The following is a 24,220-nucleotide window of genomic DNA, read 5'->3' as shown; positions in this document are numbered from 1 at the left end:
ATTCTCCTCATGGATATTTTATAATATGTGAATACACCTCTTACATGGAATTTCACACAGTCATAACATATTACAGAAAGGAGTTTATTTTAAAAGTTATGTCATAATATTAAATAATGCGGTTGCGATTATATTTGACTTTCTTGACGATCCGTACTTGGTAAAACTACTTCCGTCTAGCGGCGTGCTGTTGTTGTCATGGCGGCGTTTCAAACTGTTGACAAGCTCGGACAAAGATTTGAAAAAGTTAACCATGTCACATACTTTAATCAGCATCCACTTAGAGACGCTACGTGCCTAGCTAATTTAGCTATAATTTCTGTGTAAACTAAAAAAGTGGTTACACGCGATGGTCGAATGGATTATGTTGGGATTAACGTAATGTTTGCAAACTTCAATTCAAAAGCGTAGCTAGTTAGCTAGCTTGCTAATGCTAACTAGCAGTAGCTAACGCTAGCTATAGCTAGATCAAGAATTGTTTGCTGTTTTGACAGAACTGTAATGAGTGCACAGTTGTTGTCGAGTTGTCCCATGGCTTCCGTAGGACAGCACAGTCCCAAGAGAGACTGGCTTGTTTCAGGTTCAACCCGAAACGGGCCCATTTTACCTACTGAGATGTCCCAAACCAAGGTAACTTAAACAACAATGACATACACAATATTCAACTAGCTATGTTATATCTTTATTCTAGATAGCTTATGGTATCTGACAAGTGCACGCATGCACACTGTTGCCAGCTGATTTGGTAGAACTAGTTAAATTCAATTTAGTCTGACACGTCAGCCTTGCAATACACCCTACCTTCATGAAGGTTAAAATGTTCATTTTTTGTTGAAACTGTTCTAGAGAGGTGTTGATTTAAGTTAACGTTAAATGGTCATATTAGGGGACTGTTGTGTGTGGTGCCGTTGGATTGTATGGCGTTGTACTAAGTCATTTCTAAATGTTGTCCATGTATATCAGTGAGGATAGAATATATACTGTATTAGACACACCTCTCAGTATAGCACAATGCAGTTCAAAAGAACCAAATAGTACAACCCCCAAAACCACTTTTAAAAGCAGCTTAAACAAAAAACTTAAGATGAGATTTATTCTTGCACTGTTGCTTTAGATTCGCAACGAATTTAGCTTATTGCACCAAACAAATTTGGCAACTGGGTTAAAATGAAGTTAAAGACAGAAATAACTTGTTGAGAAAGTGGTGTGAAAAGCATGACTGAGTATCGCAATGGCTCTTTATATCACATATGAGACTGGTTAAGACTGATCGTTGTCTTACACGCAACAGCTATTGTTCAATGAAGCCATCCCTGCAAGTACCAGCAACCGTGCCACCCGTGTACGCCAGCCAGCCCCAATAGTGATAGAGAGGCTGCTGCCGCTGTCAGAGGAGCGTGAAAAAGTGGGCAGCACCAGAAGCTCCATCAGCTTTACCACTCTCTCAGAAGAGAGACTGCAGGCTGCGGTGCAGCTGGCCAAGCGAGATGTGAGACGAAGGCGCCTTGAGTCACTCGTAAAATCCCCTGCTAAACCCACACAGGAGGCCTCCCTCCTTGAAACGAGTGATGTCGAGCTGCTCCAGGTAATTGATGTAGATTAACGGTACATAGTTTATAATTAATACACTACCTTTATGTTGTGGTATATCTCCGTCCTGTCTATAAGAGTCTATATGATAGGGAAAAACCTAAAGTAAAGACTGTTAAGATGTGGAATAATGACAGCATTTTGGCTTTGCAAGGATGTTTTGAATGTACATGCTGGGAAGTATTCGATGCTCATGATATTGATGAACAGGTTGTGTCTGTGTCTGATTATATCTGTTTTTGCGTAGACTCTGTAATACCCACAAAGACATACAAGGTTTACTCTAATGATAAGCCTTGGGTATCTGGCAAATTAAAAAAACTTATCAAACAGAAAAAAATAGCTTATAAAAATCAGGATGAGTTTGCAAGGAGGGATATACAGAGACAAATAAAAAGGCAAATACAGCTGGATAAGCTCAGCTATAAACAGAAGCTGGAAGCCTCCTTGGCTTCTGGTAATTCAAGAGAGGCATGGCAAGGAATAAAAAACATGACCTCCATTCCGCATAAGGGCAGGGGAAAGCCCTCCATTAACCTGAATGGCAATGATGGTAAGGAAATGGCAAACCAACTTAATTCATTCTTCTGCCGTTTTGAGAGCAGTGAGAGTGATGAGGCTTTCACTAGGACTGCCATTTCTCCTAGTATAAGCATAGAAGAGACAGAAGTTCTTCAATTATTTAAAGGCTGTAACATTAGAAAAAGCCCTGGCCCTGACCATATTGGAGGAGATGTTCTAAAATATTGTGCGGAGCAGCTCACACCTGTGTTTACAGGCATTTTTCAGTCCTCTCTTAACTTGAAAAAAGTCCCCACTCTCTGGAAAACATCGACAATTGTACCAGTACCAAAAATCCCCAGGCCTAAGGAGCCTAATGACTTTAGGCCTATTGCATTAACTTCATTGGTAATGGAGTGCTTTGAACGCCTAGTTAAGAGCTACATCATCTCCAAAACGCAGCACCTTCTGGACCCTATGCAATTTGCGTATCAAGCATCTAGAGGAGTTGAAGATGCTGTTGCAACTCTGCTGCATCTCTTGCATACTCATTTAGAGAAGCCAAAGGCTCATGCAAAAATTATATTTGCTGATTTTTCTTCTGCTTTTAACACTATTAAACCCAGTATTTTAGCAAATATCTTAACAGAAGAATTTTTACTTGACGATGATGTCAAGTCTTATGTCAAGTCTTATGTCTTATCTTATATAACAATCCAAGGTCTTATGGATTGTTGACTTTCTTAGCTGTAGAGTACAACGAGTCAGAGTTGGAACGTCACTCTCCGACGATGTGACCACCTGTACAGGATCTCCACAGGGATGTGTTTTATCTTCTCTGCTGTTCATCCTGTACACAAACTCCTGTACCAGCACTTTTACTAACAGGTACTTTATTAAGTATGCGGATGATACAGCCTTGGTTAGTCTCCTATATGACCAGGAAGAGGAGCACGGGCCAGTTCTTGACTTTTTTATTGACTGGTGTAAGAAGTCAAATCTGATCTTAAATACTTCTAAAACAAAGGAGATGTCAATCGATTTTAGAAGAGCACAGTCCCCTAAATCCACTCTTATACACGGGGATCCTTTAGATAATGTCACAGAGTACAAGTACCTCGGCATGGTGCTCGACCACAAACTTAAATGGGACATATGGACTGATAGATTAAATACTAAGTCCCAACAAAGAATGTTCTTTTTAAGAAAACTGTTGTCCTTTAATGTCAGCAGCAGCGTTCTTCAAACGTTCTACTATGCCTTTGTTGAAAGTGTTCTTTCCTTTGGCATTATTTGTTGGTTTGGCAATGCCACTGAAGTACAGAAAAAGTATATCAGGAAAATAATAACAACATCAAGTAAACTATCAGGTATTCCATTACCAAGTATGGAAAGTGTATATAAAAACAGAATACTGAGGAAGGCAAATAGCATTGTGGGTAATCAGAGGCACCCTCTTGCCCCCTCATTTGAATTGCTGCCTTCAGGACGACGATACTGTGCTCCTCTGTTTACAAAAAACAGATCCAAGTTCTCCTTTGTTCCACAGGCTATCAAACTGCTTAATATATCTAATAGTTAACAAAGGTCCGTACGGTAATAAGGTCTTCATTTATTTATGTATCGTTATCCAGCTGGTCTGGAACCATACTTAATCCATACAATCTCTCCCCCCCCCTTCCATACAAGTGCCTTGGTTTATGAGTAATAATATCTACATGTTACAGTCTTCTTTTTGTCTTTCTCTTTGTTATTTGTTGGATGTTGTTTAAATGCCTTATGATGTGATTTCTGCTGCAACCTAATTTCCCCACGGGGACAATAAATTATTTCAATTCAATTCAATTATGTCATATTCAAAGCATGATTGCCACTTTGTTCAGTTATTGAGTCTTTTTCTCTCTCTTTAGGAGCTTGCAGCCACTCCAAATAAGAACAAGTTAAAAACCTCCAGTCCAAAAGAGAAAGCAACCCGACCTGGACGCAAATTGTTGGTGCACACACCCCAGAAGCGTCCCATTTCTTCCTTGCCTCGGTTTGGCCAGTCACCCCCAACCAGAGACCCTGGCCTAAGGCAATTTGAAGGAGGCAAACCGACTCCTTTAAGCCAGGAGATTTGCAAGCTGCTGAATGAGCTAGAAGTGTATATTCAGAAAGTAGAAGAGCTAGCCAGCAAAGGTAACAGCTCACCTTTGTCACAATAGGCGTGTGTCTTACTGTTAATACACAAAAATCACAATTTTGGCACCCACCACAATCAGCACACTATTATGGCTTTACATTGCACACATAATGGATTAAACTAATCAGTAATGAATAATGGGGTTCAAACAACAGGGGAGAAGATAGAAGATCCACTGGAGCCTGAAGAGCAAAACAAGTTGGAGATACGCAGACAAAAGCAGGCAGCCCGCTCAGCACGTGTCATCTATGTTCTTCAGCAACAGGTATTTAAACCTCAAGCACATAAACCATTACTGATTTTTAATTTGTTCTGTATCTATAAACACTTGTCTACAAAATCATTATTTAATAGGTAAACGAGATACAAGAAGATATAGAGAAACTACGAAGCCAGAAAATGCGCGGCGCCAAAAAGGTATGTTTTCAGCATTGTCACACATCTCTATACTGATGTGTAGAGCTCATGTATTAGTTATTGATGATACATCGTTCAAAACCCCATATCAAATTACTTTCTGGGGCTTCCTTTCCCTCAAAAAATAAATGTTCTACTTGCCAATCAGACACACCAGTGAGTGGTCTGATACCACAATTGTATTAGTTTTATTTGTTTCTATGACGGGCATTAAACAAAATATGTTTGTTTCCCCCAAAAATCAGTAACAAGTTATAACCTTGATGTTCAAAGTTTCATGTGGCAGTACTTTTACCAACAATTGTTTATTCTTTAAATTATATTATGTTGCTAAAGTTTTGTCAGCTGTACTGCTAAGCAGAAATCATCGATGTATCAGTGTTAGTCAATGGTAAATTACTTTCTGTTCTTCTTTCAGTCCATGGCAATAAACAGGCTTGCAGCTGCCCACCGTGGGACACTCAGGGCCTTACAGGTTGTAATCCACCAGCTTTCAGATGTATCTCATGGCAAGGTACCCCCTTATTACAAAGAGCTGAGCCAGCTGATTCGCCAGCTCTCTTTGTGCTCAGCTAAGGTTGAAGTACAACAGTGTTCAGCTGTGCCTGAGACGGCCCTCGACATCCTGCAGAAACTAGAGGTAAGGAGCATAAAGTTCAAATCCAAAGTATTTGGACAATAATATGGCTTTTCATTGTTGTGGCTCCATTCTAACACAGTTGTTTGAAATGTAACAACTATGAGTATGAAGGACTCGTTGTTTACATTTTCCCTAATTTTAGGACAACATAGCAAAACCGTAATCCGAAACATACAGGCAGACAACCTAAACAGTGTTTTGTGGAATGATTTACAGGCCTTATCAACCACCTGACCTTAGTCCAACTGATTTAGGGTTTTACTTACTGAAGGCCAGGGACATGTTTGTCCAGTACCTATCAACAAGGTCATTTAAAGTGATTACTGAAGACAATCATGCATCAAGTGGAGATAACTGCATCTCAAGTCTGGCAGAGCATCGCAAGTGATGAGTGATGAGTAAATCCAAAGTGTCTGCCACTGTTTGTGAGTCATCGTCGAGTAATGGCTGTAATGGACCAACCTTTCAAAATAAGATGACTTTATTCAAGTCTAAGTTAATCTTTCCATTTACTTTCTGTCCTCCAAAAAAAAATACTAGGGCTGGGACGGTATGCTTATCCTGATTCAATTCTTTCTTTCACTTTCATGGGTGTCAATTTGATTTGTATTGCGATTTCCATTTATTGCGATTCTAGAAGTATTGCTATTCGATAGTGTTGAATATTGCAATTTTCTTTTCCTTATTTAACAAAATCAAAAGAGACAATATATCATGAGACATTTCTAAAAACTAATAGTTTTCTAAGAAGAGTGCACATCACATGTCATTCAGTCAGTCTGACATTTATTTACTTTGTAAAGAAGAACATAACATGGAATTTTTTTATTCGCCATCGGCGGTACCGTATAAACAGAATATATTTAGGTGAATTTTTGGTAATAAATAAATAATATTGATCCTAGGGAAAATAATTGATTTTAAAAATCGTCACAAAAAGAAATCAATCAGATCCCCCCCTCCCCAGTAAATACCCTGAAATTAAAGATAAGTCGGGTCTCTACTTGTTATATTTCATCCTTACACTTTATGACCGCACTGCACGTGGCTTTTGGTTTATAGATGTCTGTTCCGAATGATTGTCTTTGATATGTTGTTTATTTTTAAAAGGACAGTAAGTCGAAAAAAGCGGCATTGTATAGTTGTTGTTTCGTAAGTGGATAATCTAAGATTTGATTGTCTTGTCCCTCTATTTCTCTTAGACTTTGGATTCTGCCCTCAGTAAACAAGAGCTGCTCCAAAAGATGCAGGCCCAAGCATGTCCTCCACACAGGAAGTCTCCTCATCGCAGCATGTCACCTACTAGTGCACCCAAGGGTCCCAGCACCTCAACTGTTCAAGGTCCTCGCAAACCGGCAAATCCCAAAAGAGGTGTCCGTGGTGAGTGGTTATTTTTCCTGGATTTAGTTAGCATGTTAATAAGCCTTTACTTCTCTTTGGTAAGCCGTTTGTGCGTGTGTAACTTTGTAAGTAATATTTTAGTCTGTTTCTAAATGTATACCCTCAGCAACAGTATTCATTAAGACAATTTCAAACCTCATTAATCCAATATGAATGCAGTTTTTTCCTTCATAATTTCCTGCTTAAAGCCATGGCCTACCTGTTGCCCAAGCCTCTGAAAACCGCACACATATTAAATTGTGTGTATGCCTTTTGATGAAGAACAAACCGTTTAGTCTTGAGTATCTGGAAGACACCTAAGGGCTTTTGTGCAGTTGTGCTTGGTCCCCCCACTGTGCTTAAATGGCTGTACCCGGCTGAAAATTAATTAGGAGCCATGAAGAAGTGATAGGAAGGGGAAAACGGGAACTAAAGTGCAGAACTCTGGCCGTCGGTCCCCTGTTGCTTAATCTTATGAACTCCTGCTGGCTCCTATTGGGCTGAGAGGCATCCTTTGAAAGAGATGGTTGTCAAGAGTGTTAGCTAATTGTCAAATTGGAGGTGTTTTGTTGGGTTGCATCATGCCTTCGGCCCCCAGGTCCCAAACTGATTTACTTACGTTTAAAAGTGATGACGAGCTCATGCTATTCCTTAATTTCTATTTACATGGGATTCAATAAATTAAAGCTTTAGTGCGTAACTTTTTGATATTAATAAACGTCCGTTACATTCAAGCCATTGCCAAATGAGTTGCTACAAAGCTAATTAAGACTATCAGCTCCACACAACTCTCTCTGGATTTCTCAGTATGACTACGTTCAGAAGATTGTGGCGTCCGGTGACTTCTTTCTTCGCGCGCAGAAACTTGAGTGAGATTACCTCTTCTGAAGAGTCCATCATGTTTTTTTTAATCCTCTGTGTCCTCCTTGGTTACAAGCAATAACGTGGAGGAGGGGGGGGGTGCGTGATCACAGAAAGCTTGCGTCATGTGGATGCAACGACAGTTGTTGTCATCCCTTAGAATTCCTCATGGGGGCGATGCACTATAGCTTTAAGATTAAAACCAGCCAAATGTTGAGTTTTGCATATGTGTCAGCAGGTAGGAGGATGACCTCACAGAAGCCCAAAACTACTTCTCACCAGCTTCTGAACAGGAGAGAGGTGCTCAGGGCTGGCCTGGAGAGCCTAGCCCAGAGAGAGCTCAGAGAGCTGCAGGGACCACCTCAGACCACCTGCAGAAAAGGAGCTCTACACTCTGAGAGAAGCAGGGCTGACATTATAACGAAGGTGTTGGCTTGACTTCTACAATGCTTAATACTGACTTAAATATGTTCTAACACACAGGAAATGCTTCATATTATATTATATTTTTATTAACATCCACTGTGAAAAGGCATATAAAGGTGTGCCAGCGGTCACTTCAAAGATTTAAACAATGTCAGGATCATGTAAACAATCTAAATGTATAAGTTATATTTCTTGTCGTAGCATAATCGGATAAAAGAGGCAGGTTTCCAGCAGCCTACGGTCTCCTCTCAGCTCCGAGTGAACCAGCTGCCCCAAAAAGAGCGCTCGGTGCCCTGGATACCTACATCGCCTCACTCTCCTCCTCCACAGCGGTGAGCCTTTCATGTCTCTGTACATCTGATGACACTTTCTTTCATTTAAATCATCTGTTGTTCACAAATATGTTTGCTCTCAGTGCACACTGGACGATTGAAGTCATTACATAACTAAGGTTATACTGTTATGTACCGTAATGTCAGAAACTCTAATGTCAAGATAACAGTTGTCATCCATTATGCTCATTAATGCATTGTGAATGACTGTGCTCTTGAAAAAATAACATTTAGAAAAAGAAGGAAGGAACAAGTGCCAGCGGGGACCTGTCTAATAAATTGTTCATTTTTGCCATAAGGTGGACATGAGCAGGCTTTATCAGAAAAATAATTTGTATTGTAAAATACATCATACCATCAGCCATGGCATATTCATATCAAAGTTATAAGATAAGAAACGGCAAAGGTATAGCTTAAAACAATTCCCAATCATGTCTGTTCTCTCAGGTAACAAACATGTTAGACAGGTCATATTTAAATTAAAAATGGAAATTGAAAAATGTATGTACGGGAGACCCCTATGTTTAGAAATGTTGCAGGTTCTTTGTATAAAATAGCTTGTTCTCTTTCCCTTTCCCTGTTTGTCATCTCCATATTCCTTCTATCTGTATGTGTTTGTTATTCTGTCATCCGTCTGCTATTATCTCAACAGATCCCCTCCAAGGAGAAGACCAGAGCCGCGATGTCTTTTCTCTCCCGTGAAGCCCTCAGCCAGCCCTCCAAAGCAGACGGTGGCCGGTGGTTTGGTAGCAGAGCCGGCCTTGAGCTCAGAAAAGAAGAAACAAGCTCAGAATGAAGCATTAAGGTAAATCTCCTTCAAATTATTTCCAGATATTTCTCTTCTATTTATCAGATATTTCAGCATGAAATGTTGTAGTTCCTCAAATTGGTCATTTTGGGGGTGGTTGTTATTTATTCTTTACATACACACACATACATACATACATACATACATACAGACATATATACATAATAGGGCTGAAACGATTCCTCGAATAACTCGAATAATTTGATTTACAAAAAATCCTCGATGCAAAATGACTTGCCTCGAAGCTTCGTTAAATCAATGTTACCGACGTATCGCTGACGGACGGTGTTTCCGCACGGAGCATTATTACTGTCGCACAGACGCGGCTCAGTCTGCTGCTGGGGTCACATGACAGGCCGGAGAAAACGACAGAAAGTGTCCAAAGTTTGGAATCCGTTCAAACGTAATTAAAACTAAAACTCTGTACTGTGTGTCTACTGCAAAATCAAACTAGCTTACCACGATAATAGCACGACGTCAGTGCTTTAGCATCTCAACAGAAAACATGGAGTCTAACTTAATCCTCCATTCCACGAAGCGGACCGACAAAAGTAAATCAGAGTCGTATGGACGGTGAAACTACACCAAACACAACAACTACCAAAATCAAAGACAAGAAAATAGGTAGTGGTGACCACGGTCTGATCTAAAGAGCTGACACGTTGACTATCCCTACGGAGAAACAGCTGATCAACGACCTAATAGCATAAGTGTAACAGAGCGGTGTGACATTATAATCCAATATATAAATGAAAATAGGTTGAGTATAACTAATATTTACATATAGGGGTACTGTATATACAGATCAGTCTCAGGTTGAAACTTGTAGTTCTGAAAGTTAAGTTGCACAACTTAATGTAATGTTTGTGTATGTTTAATGTATGCCTTAGTTTGAGGTTGATATCATCTGAAAAAAAACAATGTAATATGGCACTTAAATGCACTTAATATATTTAGTTTTTTGAGAGATGATATTGTAAGCAATGTAGGCAATACAAATGTTGTTTTTTTCCGAAAATGTTGCTTTTTTCCCTAGTTTGGGTTGCAAAAAAAATATCTGATTAATCGATCAATAAAGTGCTAGATTAATCGATTACAAAAAGAATCGATAGCTGCAGCCCTAATACATACATACATACATACATACATACATACATACATACATACATACATACATAAATCAGATTGTCTGTGCCAGCGAGAGGAAACAGCTAAATAAATGGAATTTTAATGACTCCTTCAGTAAGTTATTTCTAACCTCTGTGTCAGACCCCACTTGCTGAGAGCCAAAGGCAATACTCTGATTCTAATTCAAAATTAATTCTTTCCAATAAATGAATCTAGGTGCGTGCTAGATTGAGGCCATTTCTCTTTATGGCTGATTAATAGTTGGCCTGTTTTCAGTGCTCATAAGCACCTCTTTGATTGAGTGTTCCACATATATCTCTGTTTAATCAAATCTTAAATACTACAATTGTGCTTTCCAATTAATCAGGGGCGAGCAGACTGATTTCAGAGATGAGGATTATAAGGTATTTGTGTGAAATGCTTAATTGAGCTTGCATTTTGCTTCATTTGATGGTTATTGGCTTGGTACAGGAAAGCCTGGTTGGATAAGATGACGATGCAGAGACTGAAGAAGCTCAAACAGCTGAGTAAAGAAGAGCCTGAATGCATTCAGACATTAAGGTACACAAGTAATATAATTACAGATTTAGCAGGCTTAAAGGATGTGAGGGGATGGAAGTTGAAGGTCGTAATGTTGTTTCAGTTGTTGGATATTGATCCAGCTGGAAAACCGATACTTTGTTGATGCCATCTGTACCCAAATTACAACCTACATTAAAATTATGACAAGAAATACCAAACTACACAGAAAATTATGCAGACAATTAAGACAGCTGACTTGAAAATAAAACAATTCCCCAAATCCCTGGCTAATAAGACAAATTAAATTGATCTTAAGGGTGGAGTTTTTTACCTCAAGTAGCACCATCAAGCTATTTTCCTATGAGTGGCTCCCCATTTTCAATGTAAACTCCACAGGACACTTCATCAGGGACAAGGTCATAGTAATATTGGCAGAAGGGAGGTAGCGCTTTCTTCAGGGGCCCTATTAATCAATCACTGTACAATATACATTACATACTGTATAATAATGATAACACATGCTAAGATGTGTTCTATGTCCTGTTTGGATTACTGCCAACCCAAGGCAGTACTATATAAATCAATCAGACTTCAATTATATAGCACCTTTCATGCATAAAAATGTAGCACAAAGCGCTTGATACAGTTATTTAATGGACCCAAAACACCCACACACTCTACATTAAATATGACATACCATTATCAATGTATCATAAGAAAAGCTGTATACTAATGGCCGAATGTACAATTTTTGTAATGTTTGCATGCCCCTAAATTTTACAGGATTATAAAACATGTATTAGGGGACTGAGCTTTTTTTAAGGAGTAAAAATATTCCAGGTAACTTCATGGCAAAGAGCTGAAATCAGAGAGCCATCATATCTTATAGTGTTTTGGGCCAGGAGGCAGTTGCTCCACCTGATCCCCCTGTTAACAAATGACAGGTATTACACAAAACCTGTCACTTGTTAACAGGTGATAGGTATTGCACAATGTATCCCTTCACAATTACAGATTATTTCTTGTATGTAATGCTCATGTCACCTTCATCAAATGAATCTCTTCCGAGTTATTATGCCCAGAACCGATTTTAGTTGTAAGAAGCGTGTCAGGCTTTGTGAACATATTCATTGGCTTCTACAGTGAAATAAACCAGGGTACATTTACTGCAGTGTTCACAAGGTTTGCTTCTATGTGGAGTAGTGATAGTTTGATAGTTTTGACCCTGTTTAACCACAGTAAATTGTGTAGAATCCAATCAGGCTTAAAAAGAAAAAAAAAACTTCTTCTGTGGGTGTGTTTTGGTTTACAGGTCAGAAGTTGTCTCGGAGAGAATTCAGCCCCTTTTGGATGAAGCAGCACAGGTGAGAAGACCTATCTGTTGTCTGGGTAGTGCCAGATTTGATCTCACTTTCCTTCCTTTTATATGTCTCCTTATATGAAGAGGAAAACGATCAAAAAATCTTTTTTGTCAAAAGAAAACATAGCGCTTGTATTTACCATTCTAATTTACCACTGTAAGTAAGTGAAGAGTATCTGTATTGTTTTTTATGGACTTCAAAAGTGAGTTTGTTTTTGTCTGTTTACCTCAGCAGATTGGTGAGTCCAGGAACAGGATCAGCTCCTCGCTGTCTGAACAGGCTGCAGAGAGGGTGAGCTGCACTGCACAGGAGAAATAGTGTTGCTATTGAATACAGTTTGAATTTGGTATTATGGCCATGATTAAACAACATGAACTGAACAGTTGTACAATTTGGCCCAATATTCTTTTGTGGATGTTGTCCTCCACAGGCAGCACAGAGTGCTGAGCAGCTGAGTGAGGCGCTGCTGGAAGATCTGTTGGAGGACACTGCGCGGGCGGCGTGGGCTGCTGAGACAGAGGGACAGTTGGAGGGCATGGCCCTGTGTAGGCTGCAGGCCCCCACCCTGGAGAGTATGCTGCTTCGTATGGAGGAGATACAGGTGAGAGCTGCCCTAGTGTACAGAAAGGCCCACCCAACAGAAGGTCAGCGTGGAGCAGTGATCAGTCATTTATAGAGAGCTCTTGTGACAGCTTTGGTCTGGTGTTGTTTACTGATGCAGTGTCTATTGGCAGGTGGACAATTTGTTCATTAGAAGGCATTTATATGTTTGTGTCTGAGCAGAGAGATCAGGAGGAAGTGAGGAGACGGTTTGCTTCTATCGCCTACTCGGACCCTCTTCACTGGGACCGACCAGGAGCAGCAGGTAAAAACACTTCTCTTTATCCCCTCTAACTGCATTTAGATAAATGATTTGCCTGATGTTTCCTGTAGGTGGCGACAGCGCTACAACTGACAAGGGTAGGTTAATACTAGTCATTCTGACTTTATGCTCTGCTTGTTTTGTTCTGTCTATCTGTCTGTCCCCTGCTCCACCTCATCCCTCTCAACACACACTACCACTACCCCCCCTTCCTCTCTGTTCTCTCCCAGGAACCCAGTGCCATGCTCCGGGCTCCAGGCCAGCCTCTCCTCAGCCAATTAGGGTTACAAGGCCAGTGCCGAGGCAGAGCTCTGCAGCTGATATTGTCCTAGAGAAACCTGTGGAGACTGGGTGGGTTTCTATGTCCTTTACCCCGTTTTCTTACACTCAATTAACACACCATTTCTACCTCTCATCTTTTGCTGATGGCTTCCCCTCCTTGCTGTTTTATTTATCTTAAAGAGACATTTTGGAGTGCTCCCATAATATTAACTGGAGAGCAGTATCCTGCTTTGACCTATTTAACTTCATTCCCAATCTTTGGAGCTAAAATTAAAGGTCTGTGCCCCCATTTTAAGTAACCATGGCTCCAACACAATAGTGAGTATTATATGACATTATGATAAAACCCTTATTTAAAAGACATATACATCTACAGCTCTCTCTTGGAGAGTCTAGAGGCCTGTACTACGAAGCAAGATCAACATGTCCTGGATTTCTTTCAGTAATCCGGCTTCACCGCACCTAACAACCGCGGTCCCGCATAACCTGTACTACGACGCTGGTTATCAACTAGTTCAGTCAACTCAGGGTTTCCCAATCCAGCGGCGCGCGCGTTCACATAAAAGAGGCGGTGTTTGCGCACCACAACCAATCGCAAACATCTACCAGAGCCGCTTATGTATAGTATATATATACATATATATGTATATATATATATATAAGAAGAGCAAATTATAATTCTACATAAATATGAAGAACACAGACTCGGTTTTACAGGGAAAACACAATACAGTCGCTGCTTCCTTAAACAGGAGGACAGCTGGCAAAAAAAAATTGCCGACGCTGTAGATGTTTTTAATCACAACTCCAATATTACTTCCCCATCAGTCAGGACCAAGATCTGACCATAATTACACTTGTGCTTTCCATAAACTGTCGTTGCTTTAGCCTATTATTTCAGTTGCAACCCTGGCAGTGGGAAGCGATCGTGAGAGCAAACGAAAAATATAAAAACATAATTCAAACCGACGTGCGCATTGGCGACACACGGCTCAAGAATCCGATATGTAATTCCCTCCCATTAAAATATATATATATATATATTTCATAAAAATACCAATCAGGGAATGTTAACGGGGTTGTCAGTCTCTAAATGTTTTAACTTTTATGAGCGCATCTCTCTCTCTCTCTCTCTCTCTCTCTCTCTCTCTCTCACTCTCTCACTCTCTCACTCTGCACCGAGCTCCGCCTGATCTTCTAAAGAACGGTGACGCCGTTATCACCCGAGTATTGCTCCCGACCAGGTTAGGTGTTCAGCATGAGTTACCACGGCGATTGAACCCGATAACAACTAATCCACCTTCGTAGTACAGAAAATCCTGGGTTGAGCCTCAAGTTAGCTCGTTAACGCCAAATCCTGCTTCGTAGTACAGGCCTTAGGTCACTTTTTATGAGAAAAACAAATATCAAATTGCAGTTTAGGACTTCCTGTTGTGCTGCGAAACTAAGAGCAACAGCAGCATCATCCACAGAAAGCCATTCACTATTGGTTTAATTAGGCCTCTAGACTTGATAAAAAGTAAAGTAACGTTTTTCCAACAATACACAGTTAGTGTTTTAATCCACATAACGTGTCAGTGCCCTATAATCACTCTCCCACTGGGAGGCCTTACTCATCCTGCAAAAACTCACTTGGTGGCTACCATACCCAGGGCAGAGTCTATTCCTGACTCTGGCAGCAGACTCCGCAGAGAGACCCTCCACTGCCCAGGGCTTTGGCTACAGCTGCTGTTCTGCTTACATTAATGAGGAACTTGGAAGGAGGAGAAAAGGGAGTGGAAGGACTGGAAGTTATTGACACAGACAAGCCAGCAGGATGCTGCTTCTAACAAATTCAAGCAGCAACATTAGCAAATTAAAGCCAGTCAGACCTGAAGTGCCTCAGTTACAGTTCCCATAATGGAAACTTTACCCTCTGTGACTCATCTTAGACTCTGTCTTCGTAACACATCCATCAAGCAATAGCTCTATTTTTTTGCCAACGCTGGCGCTTGGAAGTCAACTAAGTACTGTCTTATTTTTTCTAAAAGGTTTAATGTCTTTTCATTACTTATACTTTCTTCAGAGGAATTCAGCCTTGCAGCTTTTTAACACGGACAAAGTCATTTGAGAACTGCCAGCTCATTTGTTCTGAATCTCCCTAATTTCTCTAGAGCATAAAATATAGACAGACCTGCCTACATCACTTTTATCCTCAGTCCAAATTACACTGCCTTTTAAAAAGCATTGCCCCTGGCTGGACCTTTTCATGTTTTCTTTTTTAACACATCGAATCACAGTCGATGTAATTAGGATTTCTTTGACATTGATCAGTAGAAATAATGTCAAAGTAAATATCAGATCTCTGTAAATTGACCTAAATTAATTGCAAATAAATAACAAAAGTTGTCATCAATAATTAAGCAGCTCAGCATTTCAGCACTAGTCTGCTTTTTATTAAGAAGTGGTTGATATGTATTCTTTATAATCTGTTAGTTGATGTTTTTAATAGCAACATCTGAGATTTCTTGGCCATAGAGTAATGACTATTGATTGCTGTTGGTACATTGATCAACATAGTCCCTTAGTAATCACTGAGTGACAGACAAATTCAGCAGCATGGAGTGGGTGGCTTTGCTGTCAGCTGACTCACACATCATGGCGTCACAGTATCTCTTTTCCATTAGAGCTCCTCAACATTTCTAAAGCAATGATAAAACCCACTCAACATGACAGCAGAACTTTGTTTGTATTGATGACGGTTGTGTATGTGAAATATGTGGCTCCAAGATTGCTTGCCAAGCAGTAAATTTACTCGTTATCATTTGAAAAATAATAACCATTGATTCTAATACATTGTCCACATTAGTCACTTCTTCTGTGCTCTTCATGAAGACCCGATCAATTTAGTAGTTACTTACCGGCTGCTTGAATAAGTACCTTTTGTTTGTGAAAAAAAAAAAAATTCTTAATTTTCATATTTATTTCATGTTTTCATAGCCAAATGTAATCTTCTTCTCTGTGCTGGTACAATATAATTGTATATCAAGAGTTCACTGAGAAAGCTGCCAATAAAGGTTACACTTGGCGCAGTTAGTGACCGCTACTACAAGCAGAATAACTTTTTCTTATGCCCTACAACGAGGTGCAAACAGAAACTTGTAGAGAGACAGCAGCTCTTTTTTCAAAGTGCTTAGTCCCTTTAGAAGTAGTACAGTTGGAAGTAGGGAGTCATTTGGCACAGTCTCTCTATAATTGCCGCATGGACGTTAAAACGCAAAACGTCCATGTGGCAATATTATAAATTCAAATTGGAGTGCTGTCCTAGTCTTTACATTTTTTATTATCTTAATTAAGGATACCAGCACCCAGATTTCAAGTTCTAATCGTGAGTTGAGGGCTTATTTTTAGGTTCTAAATTGACCCAGGTGGCACGAGGTGATGGAGTAGTCTACCAATTGGAAGGTCGGTAGTTCGATCCCTGGGCCCTGCAGTCTTCATGACGAAGTGTCCTTGGGCAAGACACTGAACCACAAATTGCCCCGATGCTGCGCCATTGATGTGTGAATGAGTGTGAATGTTTATCTGATGAGCAGGTGGCACCTCGTATGGCAGCCTCAGCCACCACTGTCTGAATGTGTGGGAACGGTGAATGGTGCCTAAAGCGCTTTGAGTAGTCGTTGAGACTAAAAAAAGTGCTATATAAATGTTGTCCATTTGCATTTTACTTCACATACCTGAGAAGATAAAGTAAAGAAAATGTTTGATTACAAAACCAAACCGCCTGTTTAACCAGCAATACCAAATCAAAAATGTACAAAGAACCAGCCTTACCTGAACTTATTGCAGCCTGCGTGTTGAATTCAGCTGTTGTTGATATATTGTATAGATCTTTTTTTAAAGATTATTTTTGGGGCTTTTTATGCATTTTTTTGTAATGGGGGGGAGAGGGAATGCCACGCAGCAAAGGCCCACTTGTCGGCTTCGAACCCAGAGGTCACCCCAGAATGTGTAGGTCTTTACCAGGAAGTAACAGGATCTGAGTTTGACATTGGTCCTTCATAATTGTAACATGAGATTTGATCGTTAGTTTTCATCTGCAGCCTAAGGAAACAAGCTGCATTCATGTCCAAGAAAACAAACTTGATTTAATGCTAATGCCTCAGCTTGAGCCAGAGTCAACACACTGGCCTCATTAGGGGAAGTAATTCTCCAGATAATGAAAAATGTTATTGTGACAAACACTGAAGTCCCAGTAGGTATTTTAAAGCTGCAGCCAACTTCAGGTCAGTCTAGATATTTGTTTATCTGCCAAGAGTTCAGATAATTAACACTTTTGTGCAATAATAAGCATAAAGTATACTGAGCTTTAGCAGACCGGGAAACTTTGTATGAATGTTATTGATGATATATAATTCTGCTTTCATGTTGCTGGGCAGCAGAATAAAAACACTTTCATCAGTTCCTATGGAGGAAAATAGCCTACAAATGCAGTTTGTTTTTGTGTGTTAATCCTCGGTCAGTGTTGACTCCTCTACTGTAGTGTTCAGTGTAGCAGAATGGCGAGGAAGGAAGAAAGTTTTTGACAGCAGACATTTTTGGAGGCTTCTTTGATTGTATATTGTGTATTTGATGACCATTAATGACACTGGCAGACTGTTATCGCTCATGGATCTTTTGAGTTTATTATTGTAGTTGCTGTCATAGATGCACGGAGGACTGATGGTGGAATGCCATTTGATTGACTTTTAGTTGATTTGAGGAAAAGAGGAAATAAAGCAGATTTAATTGTATTGTACAGGTGCTCAGGCTAGTGGTTACTTAGGAGTCATGACAACAGCAGAAGAGAGTTTGTTTACATCTCACCAATATTTCAACATTTCCATCATGTATCACTAGACACAACACTGGCACTGTCCTCCTGAAAAGTATTTCCAAAAACATCTATTATTCCTTACCGTGGCTGTTTTTGTGCTTGTGTGAGCGCTGCACACAGACAATGGAGTGAGAGATTTCATCTTTGGAAAATTTATGTATCCATGGTGAAGACCCCCCTGCTTGGCTAATGCTCTGACTGACCAACCGCAGCTGCATCAGCAGGTCAAACAAATCAATGAAAAGATGAAAGCCCCACTCAGCCATATTCTGAACCTTTCATGTATATTTTTTTTATCTGCTCTTTCATTCCACTGCCCCTTTTTGTTTAGGGCTACAGTTGTCCTCTCAAGCCAAGTATTACAAACAAGCTGAAGGCTGTGTTGCACAGTAAATGGCTGCATCCAGTCGCGACCTTACATTAAAAATGACTCCAATGCTATCTGATTCAAGTACAAGAGATTGTATTCAAGAGATTGAATATCAAATATGTCTGAGTAGTGCATTACTGTTAGTACGTTTTCCCGGGCGATACGTAGCTAGAGCTTTTGTACAGAAACTAGAAGAGCAACTTGAAAGTCACTTGAGGTGGTTTTGCTAATAGCTAATGCTGTTTATCTGTTAGAAGGTACCACTAACACTTAGTCGTAACATTTCTGTTACTCATATTGTTTTGTTTATTTACATCACCTTTTCACAGATATGTAATCAAGGTTAATCTTGGCCTTGGAGCTTTTGCCCCAGTCTGAAGGGTGTTTGTTGACAGGAAAAGCCGGCTGGTTCATGTTTGTTTTTGAATATGGCACAAAAAAGCGTGTGTGCTATTCTGGCTATAAATAGGAAGTGAATTTGCAGTGTGCTGTATTGATGCTTTCTCCACATTGTTCCTCAGATGCCCATCAGACATCGACCCATTTCAGACTGGAAGCAGAGTTGACTGTGCTGACACTTTGATATTTATGGCCACCCCGCCGCGGTTTTCAGCCCCCACAGTCAAAACAGAAACAAGTTCAGCCGAGGCCGGGGAGCACAATAGAGAGGCACTTTGCTTTGGGAACTGCTGCAACACTAAATATAGCCCCGAGAGCGCCATTGCAGCAGCCAGGCTGATTTGTCCAAGCAGAGAGGATTATCAAGCCAGACCATGGCAATGCCCAGCTGAGCCCCGACTCACTCTGGCCTGCGCTTTGACACCTCTCCTAAATTCATCATCCTCAGCCTTAGACGGCAAGTGTTTCTGGTCAATTTCAGCGCTGCACTCCATTCTGGCTCTTGTGCCAATAAATGAGTTTGCCTCTTCTCCACAGCCCTCAGAAGTCCTTTACCTAGCTCATATAGTGAGAACACTCAAGGTAATGAGAAGGTGTTGTGGAATCCCTCCCCCACCGTTTGCCTCTCCTCATGGGCATCCTCTTGTGTCTCCTCAGACACAGCATCCTCTCTGAGAACAGCCTGACAGAGGAGGCATCCCAGGACGAACAGCAGCACAGACACAGCGCCGTGTTCCCAGGCCCGTTGGAGAGAAGCAGGGGGACTGCTATCTCCGTGCCAGGCAGCATGCTGAGAAACATCCGGCGGTACCGGGAAGACTACGAGGCCTACCTGCATGTTGTAGCTCACGAGGCTGTCGGCAACTTTAACCCCTGGGCCATCGCAGACAGGTACTGTGAAAGATTAACAGTGAAGGTTTCCAAACATCGCAGTTCCCCCTCTGTGTTACAGAGTCTGTAGTTAAACTGTGCTAATAATGAATTCAGTCATCTTTTTGTGTCCTTTGAGGTTTTATAATTCTTATATCGTTTTTGTCACCAGAGCCTCATGGGCACGAGATGTGTCCTTCCTCTGTTTTTGTGTTTGACAGACATAGCTGTGTCTGACAGACCTGTGTTTGACAGACATGATGTGCAGTCTGAAGTGCTCACTCTGAGAGGATCATGCAGATTATGGTTTGCATAGTGTGTCTCTGGTATTCGTTGTTCTTCTCTCCCACTCACAAATTTGCATACTTAACAGAATTCTTAAGTTGCTGCAATGCAGAGTGCAGAAGACTCCCCCCTCAGCGATGCACATACATACAAACAACTGAATCCATGTGTTTGATATATCCGTTCTAAACTTCTAAGAGATCAGATTTTAAGTTGGTCTGTTTTTCTCTCTGCGTCACAGATTGTTGTTTTGCTTAAACTCATAGCCCAAGAAACTGTTGCCCAGTCTCACCCATGGGATCTGACTTCTTGTGCCACTGGCTCATTATCAGTCCCACATCAATGAACCAAAGTCTTCATGAGATGGATCTGTACTTTTCTGAAGTTGGAGAAAAATAAGGACAATGTGTGAGGGGAAGCCATCCAATTACATTTGTGTGTTTGGAGAGAGAACACATACATATACGCGTCTACATCTACACCCCCTGCTAATCTGACACAGTGCAGAAACCTGTCTGTGTGATGAGGTGGTAATGAGCTGCCTGGTGGATCCAAACCCCCTGTTTGCTAACAGATTGGATGCAAAATAGCAAAACTTCAGCACAGCCAAAACAAAGAAAACGTATACGAAGCTATTTAAACCTTCGTTTTAACTTCTTTAATGCATTTTTTGGACCGATGATTAATAAAATGCACTGCAAAATGGAGTAGGATAATAATTTAGTAGTTGGATGAAGTTTTGTTTAATATTTTTTTCATAAATTAATAGCAGACTGTACAATTACTAGCCTAGAGGTAATTCACTTTTTGTGGTGGGAATTTCATCATATTTGGAGCGTTAAACATAGAGATAATGAAGAGTTATTCAGTAGAGCATGTCTTTTAGCATATTAGTGTTATTAATATTTCCTAATGGCTGTTCCCAATCCATTCTTCACTCTGTTTCACCCTGTATGCAGCGTTGAGAGCAAAGTTACCTTCTTGATTCTTCAAAGGTAGAGGTAGTTCATCAACACACAATTACTCAGCTTGTTCCGTTGCACCGACAACCTAATGGTTTGACGTTTCTGGGGCTCTTTTTTTTTTGACGTTTCTGGGGCTCTGTAAGGGAGATCCAAGAGTGTACGTCACTTGTGCTCATCTCATATGTCCCTGCTTCAGTTTGTGTGTGTGTGTTGACCCAGATAATGTCAAATCAATCATGATACTGAAATATAGCTTGGTGCTGCGCCAGTCTTTTGAGTTATTTCGCACCATTTTATGCCTTTCAGGGCAAGGAGTTTTTTATGTCCAGCTTTGAAAGTCAGTAGACACACTGCTTTGATCACACCTTCTGCATTTTGGAAGATAATGACCCAAGGCTGATGATTTACATTTTCTTTAAAGGTCCAATGTGTGGGAATTTCTCCCATCTAGCGTTGAGATCATATATCGCAATCAACTCTCTCGCACCACGCAGTTCAAAGTACGTATTACAGCTACGGTAGCCTTCACTCTTCAAAAAGCCGGTCTCTTGCTCTTTTTAATCTCCTTTTTCTTTTTCTGGGCGAAGAAGAAGACTCCTGTTCCTGAAATTTGGATTTTGTATACGTGTGGTCCTCCATGTTTCCTTCTTCAGGAAGCTATGATACCCATTAGCAGCATTAGCAGCACCTGTGAGTTTATCATGTGACCGCAAAAACGCAAAAGCCGGAGCAGTATGTCCTGTATGTCCCTTACCGGCTAACGTATTTCAAGATGGAGCATGAATATGGAACGTCTACCCCAGTTGATGCAAATGCAAATGTCAAATTTCAAGCCAATAGGAATACTTGGAATTGATGGTTGGTGATAAATATTCTTGAAAAAGGACACGTTTGTGAACGGGCAACACAGATTTTGATGATGACCAACTAAACACGTTACACACTGGACCTTTAAAATCTTAGGAAACCAGATTATATGCCACATGCAGAACCTTTTTATCTGCCAATTTTCAAAAGGTCTAGTCTTGCATCTATTGGCAAGAACAATGTAGTATGGGATATAACAACAATCACAATGTCGATTCTTTGTAGTTTTATGAAATAGTAGTCTATATCCATGACGGTCCACTTCCAGTACTGCTCCGGTGCTGCCGGAAATTCTGCCGGATCACGCTCTTTTTGGCCGAATGTCCCGTCCCCTTCCTCTTCCTTTGTGTTGGGGTTCTAACCTCCGGTGGATTTGTGAGGACTATGGTTAACTGCTCCTCAGATCTCTGCAGGGTAAATCCAGACAGCTAGCTAGACTATCTGTCCAATCTGAGTTTTCTGTTACACGACTAAAACTACTTTTGAACGTACACATGTTCCACCAAAACAAGTTCCTTCCTGAGACTATTTAGCAGAGGCACCGTGGCTCCGTCCGGAGCTTAGCCCCGCCCAAGACGATTGTGATTGGTTTAAAGAAATGCCAATAAACCAGGGCAGGTTTTTCTCCCACCCTGGAATGCTGTGTGGACTAGACAGACCCTGGTCTGGCAAAGCGAGACTAATGAAATAGTAATAGTGGTCACGTGAATTTCATACATGATTTTGTTTAATTTGTTGTGATGCAGAACATGATTCGTCAGATGTTATATTCAGACTTTTCTATCAAATTAAAATGTTTATATACTGTATATCTATTTAATTCAGAAAAGTCTGACCCTCAGGAGACATCTTAGCTACTTGTTTTTAAGGAAAATGTCTTTCTCTTTCTAATGCCTCTGTTCTTTCTTTCCCCCAGCCTGGCAGACGAGTTGCTGTCGGAGGCTTTGGCTGACGTGGCAGCAGAGTTTCAGGATGTTGTGGAGGAGTACGCCGAGGCCGTCTTCACCTCCGAGTTTCTTCAGCCGGTCCAGTCACCGCCTGCTTCAGCTGCGGCTTTGGTCAGCTAATAGGATTCCAGCATCATGAATGAAGCCCTTTCTTACAAATTATTATATGTAATTATATTTAGTTGAACATCTGCATTGTCAGACGTTCAGCACAAAAGATGTAAATATCAAAGATCTAGGGTCTCTAGTTTCTCAGCGGATGTGTTACCCTTACACCTATGTACGTATTTTGTTAATTTACAGAGATTTTTATTTAACTAGGTTTGTAGATATTTTTTTTATTGAAGCTGCAGCAGACAAGATTGTTGACTTGCACAGGGAGCGTCACAGTACTGTTTGTGGTCCATCTGTATCTGTGATTGAATTCCGCTGGGAAAGTTTGGTTAGTTTAGATAAGCTTGGAGAGACCATTACGACATTACAGAGGATTATAAGATTACCGCCCTCCCCTTGCAGATGGTTTAAATCTCCCTAAGGATTACTCACACTTTCTATATTCATGTTGGAATATGGTAATAAATCGAAAGCATACGGTCACCAACAAAATGATGTAGGAAACCAAGGGCATCGTGTGTTTAATCTATTGTAACTTGATTTCCTCTTTTGCTTAAATGTATAAATTAATGCAGCATAAAGCTTTATTTCCCCTAACTGATAAACGTGTTAAGTCATGACCACTCTGAGGATATACAGTACAGTAAGGAGTAACATACATGTAGACATTAATTTTAGAGTTTATAATTGGTTTCACACCACTTTGTAATGAGTGTTTTTCTTCACTTTGGTTTTATTTTTTTCCCCACAGAGCTAAATAAAAAATGGCCACTGGTTTATGTACGGTTGCTACCTACCAACTTAAATCCTGCACAATAATGGGGAAAAGTGTCAGTTCTGAATGCAAAATAAACAGGATGGACTTACCAGACCAAGTAAATGTCTGAGTCCCTTGAGAGCGTCATGAAAGCCGTGCAGACAGAGCAGAGGGGACACATCCAGATGTTGCGTTGGCCTGTGGGGACCAGCCTTTGACAGGGGACATAGAGTGACTGAATGAATTAGCTCACATTGAATAAGCTGCCTCAATTTTCTCTCAGGCTGGCTTCTGTGTGGGCGTCTGCATACGTGCAGGCTTTCACATGCTCAAGCTCAGTGCAAATTTGTTCTTTTCAATCCAGGACAAATAGAAATCGGTGGGCTCAAAGCGAGGGGAGTGTTGCTTCTGCACATCGGTGTTCACACTGATTTACAGAACTGAGGTTGTTCTGACATGGCGAATGGGGAACATGAAACGCATGAAATGATTAGGTTCA

The 24,220-nt window shown here is 40.6% G+C and overlaps 1 protein-coding gene across 4 annotated transcripts; it reads left to right on the top strand.

Moving 5' to 3' along the window:
* Positions 1-187: 187 nt before the first annotated feature.
* kiaa0753 (KIAA0753 ortholog) lies at positions 188-23,833 on the top strand. 4 transcript variants are annotated; one of them, XM_039786579.1, is made up of 18 exons: positions 188-630; positions 1,292-1,585; positions 4,002-4,269; positions 4,429-4,538; positions 4,628-4,690; positions 5,109-5,330; positions 6,533-6,710; positions 7,810-7,997; positions 8,199-8,329; positions 8,982-9,134; positions 10,737-10,826; positions 12,100-12,151; positions 12,380-12,439; positions 12,579-12,749; positions 12,932-13,013; positions 13,241-13,361; positions 19,574-19,807; positions 22,820-23,833. In XM_039786579.1, the coding sequence occupies exons 1-18, from the start codon at positions 502-504 to the stop codon at positions 22,968-22,970; spliced, it is 2,697 nt and encodes an 898-aa protein (XP_039642513.1). In that variant the 5' UTR covers positions 188-501; the 3' UTR covers positions 22,971-23,833. The 4 variants fall into 4 exon arrangements, with proteins under 4 accessions (XP_039642513.1, XP_039642521.1, XP_039642507.1 ...); XM_039786587.1 differs by having other exon boundaries at positions 7,807-7,997; positions 12,383-12,439; XM_039786573.1 differs by having other exon boundaries at positions 7,807-7,997.
* The last annotated feature ends 387 nt before the right edge of the window (positions 23,834-24,220 follow it).

Source organism: Perca fluviatilis, chromosome 2 (genome assembly GCF_010015445.1).
Source record: "Perca fluviatilis chromosome 2, GENO_Pfluv_1.0, whole genome shotgun sequence".
In the NCBI taxonomy this organism is placed as follows: Eukaryota; Metazoa; Chordata; class Actinopteri; order Perciformes; family Percidae; genus Perca; species Perca fluviatilis.
This window is presented reverse-complemented; position numbering and strand designations above follow the sequence as displayed.

Excerpts from the sequence above, each read along its gene's own strand:
- kiaa0753 (XM_039786573.1), top strand. The coding sequence starts at position 502 with ATGAGTGCACAGTTGTTGTCGAGTTGTCCCATGGCTTCCGTAGGACAG. Across the intron at positions 5,331-6,532 it reads ACATCCTGCAGAAACTAGAG|ACTTTGGATTCTGCCCTCAG; the intron begins GTAAGGAGCATA and ends TATTTCTCTTAG. Across the intron at positions 13,362-19,573 it reads GAGAAACCTGTGGAGACTGG|ACACAGCATCCTCTCTGAGA; the intron begins GTGGGTTTCTAT and ends GTGTCTCCTCAG.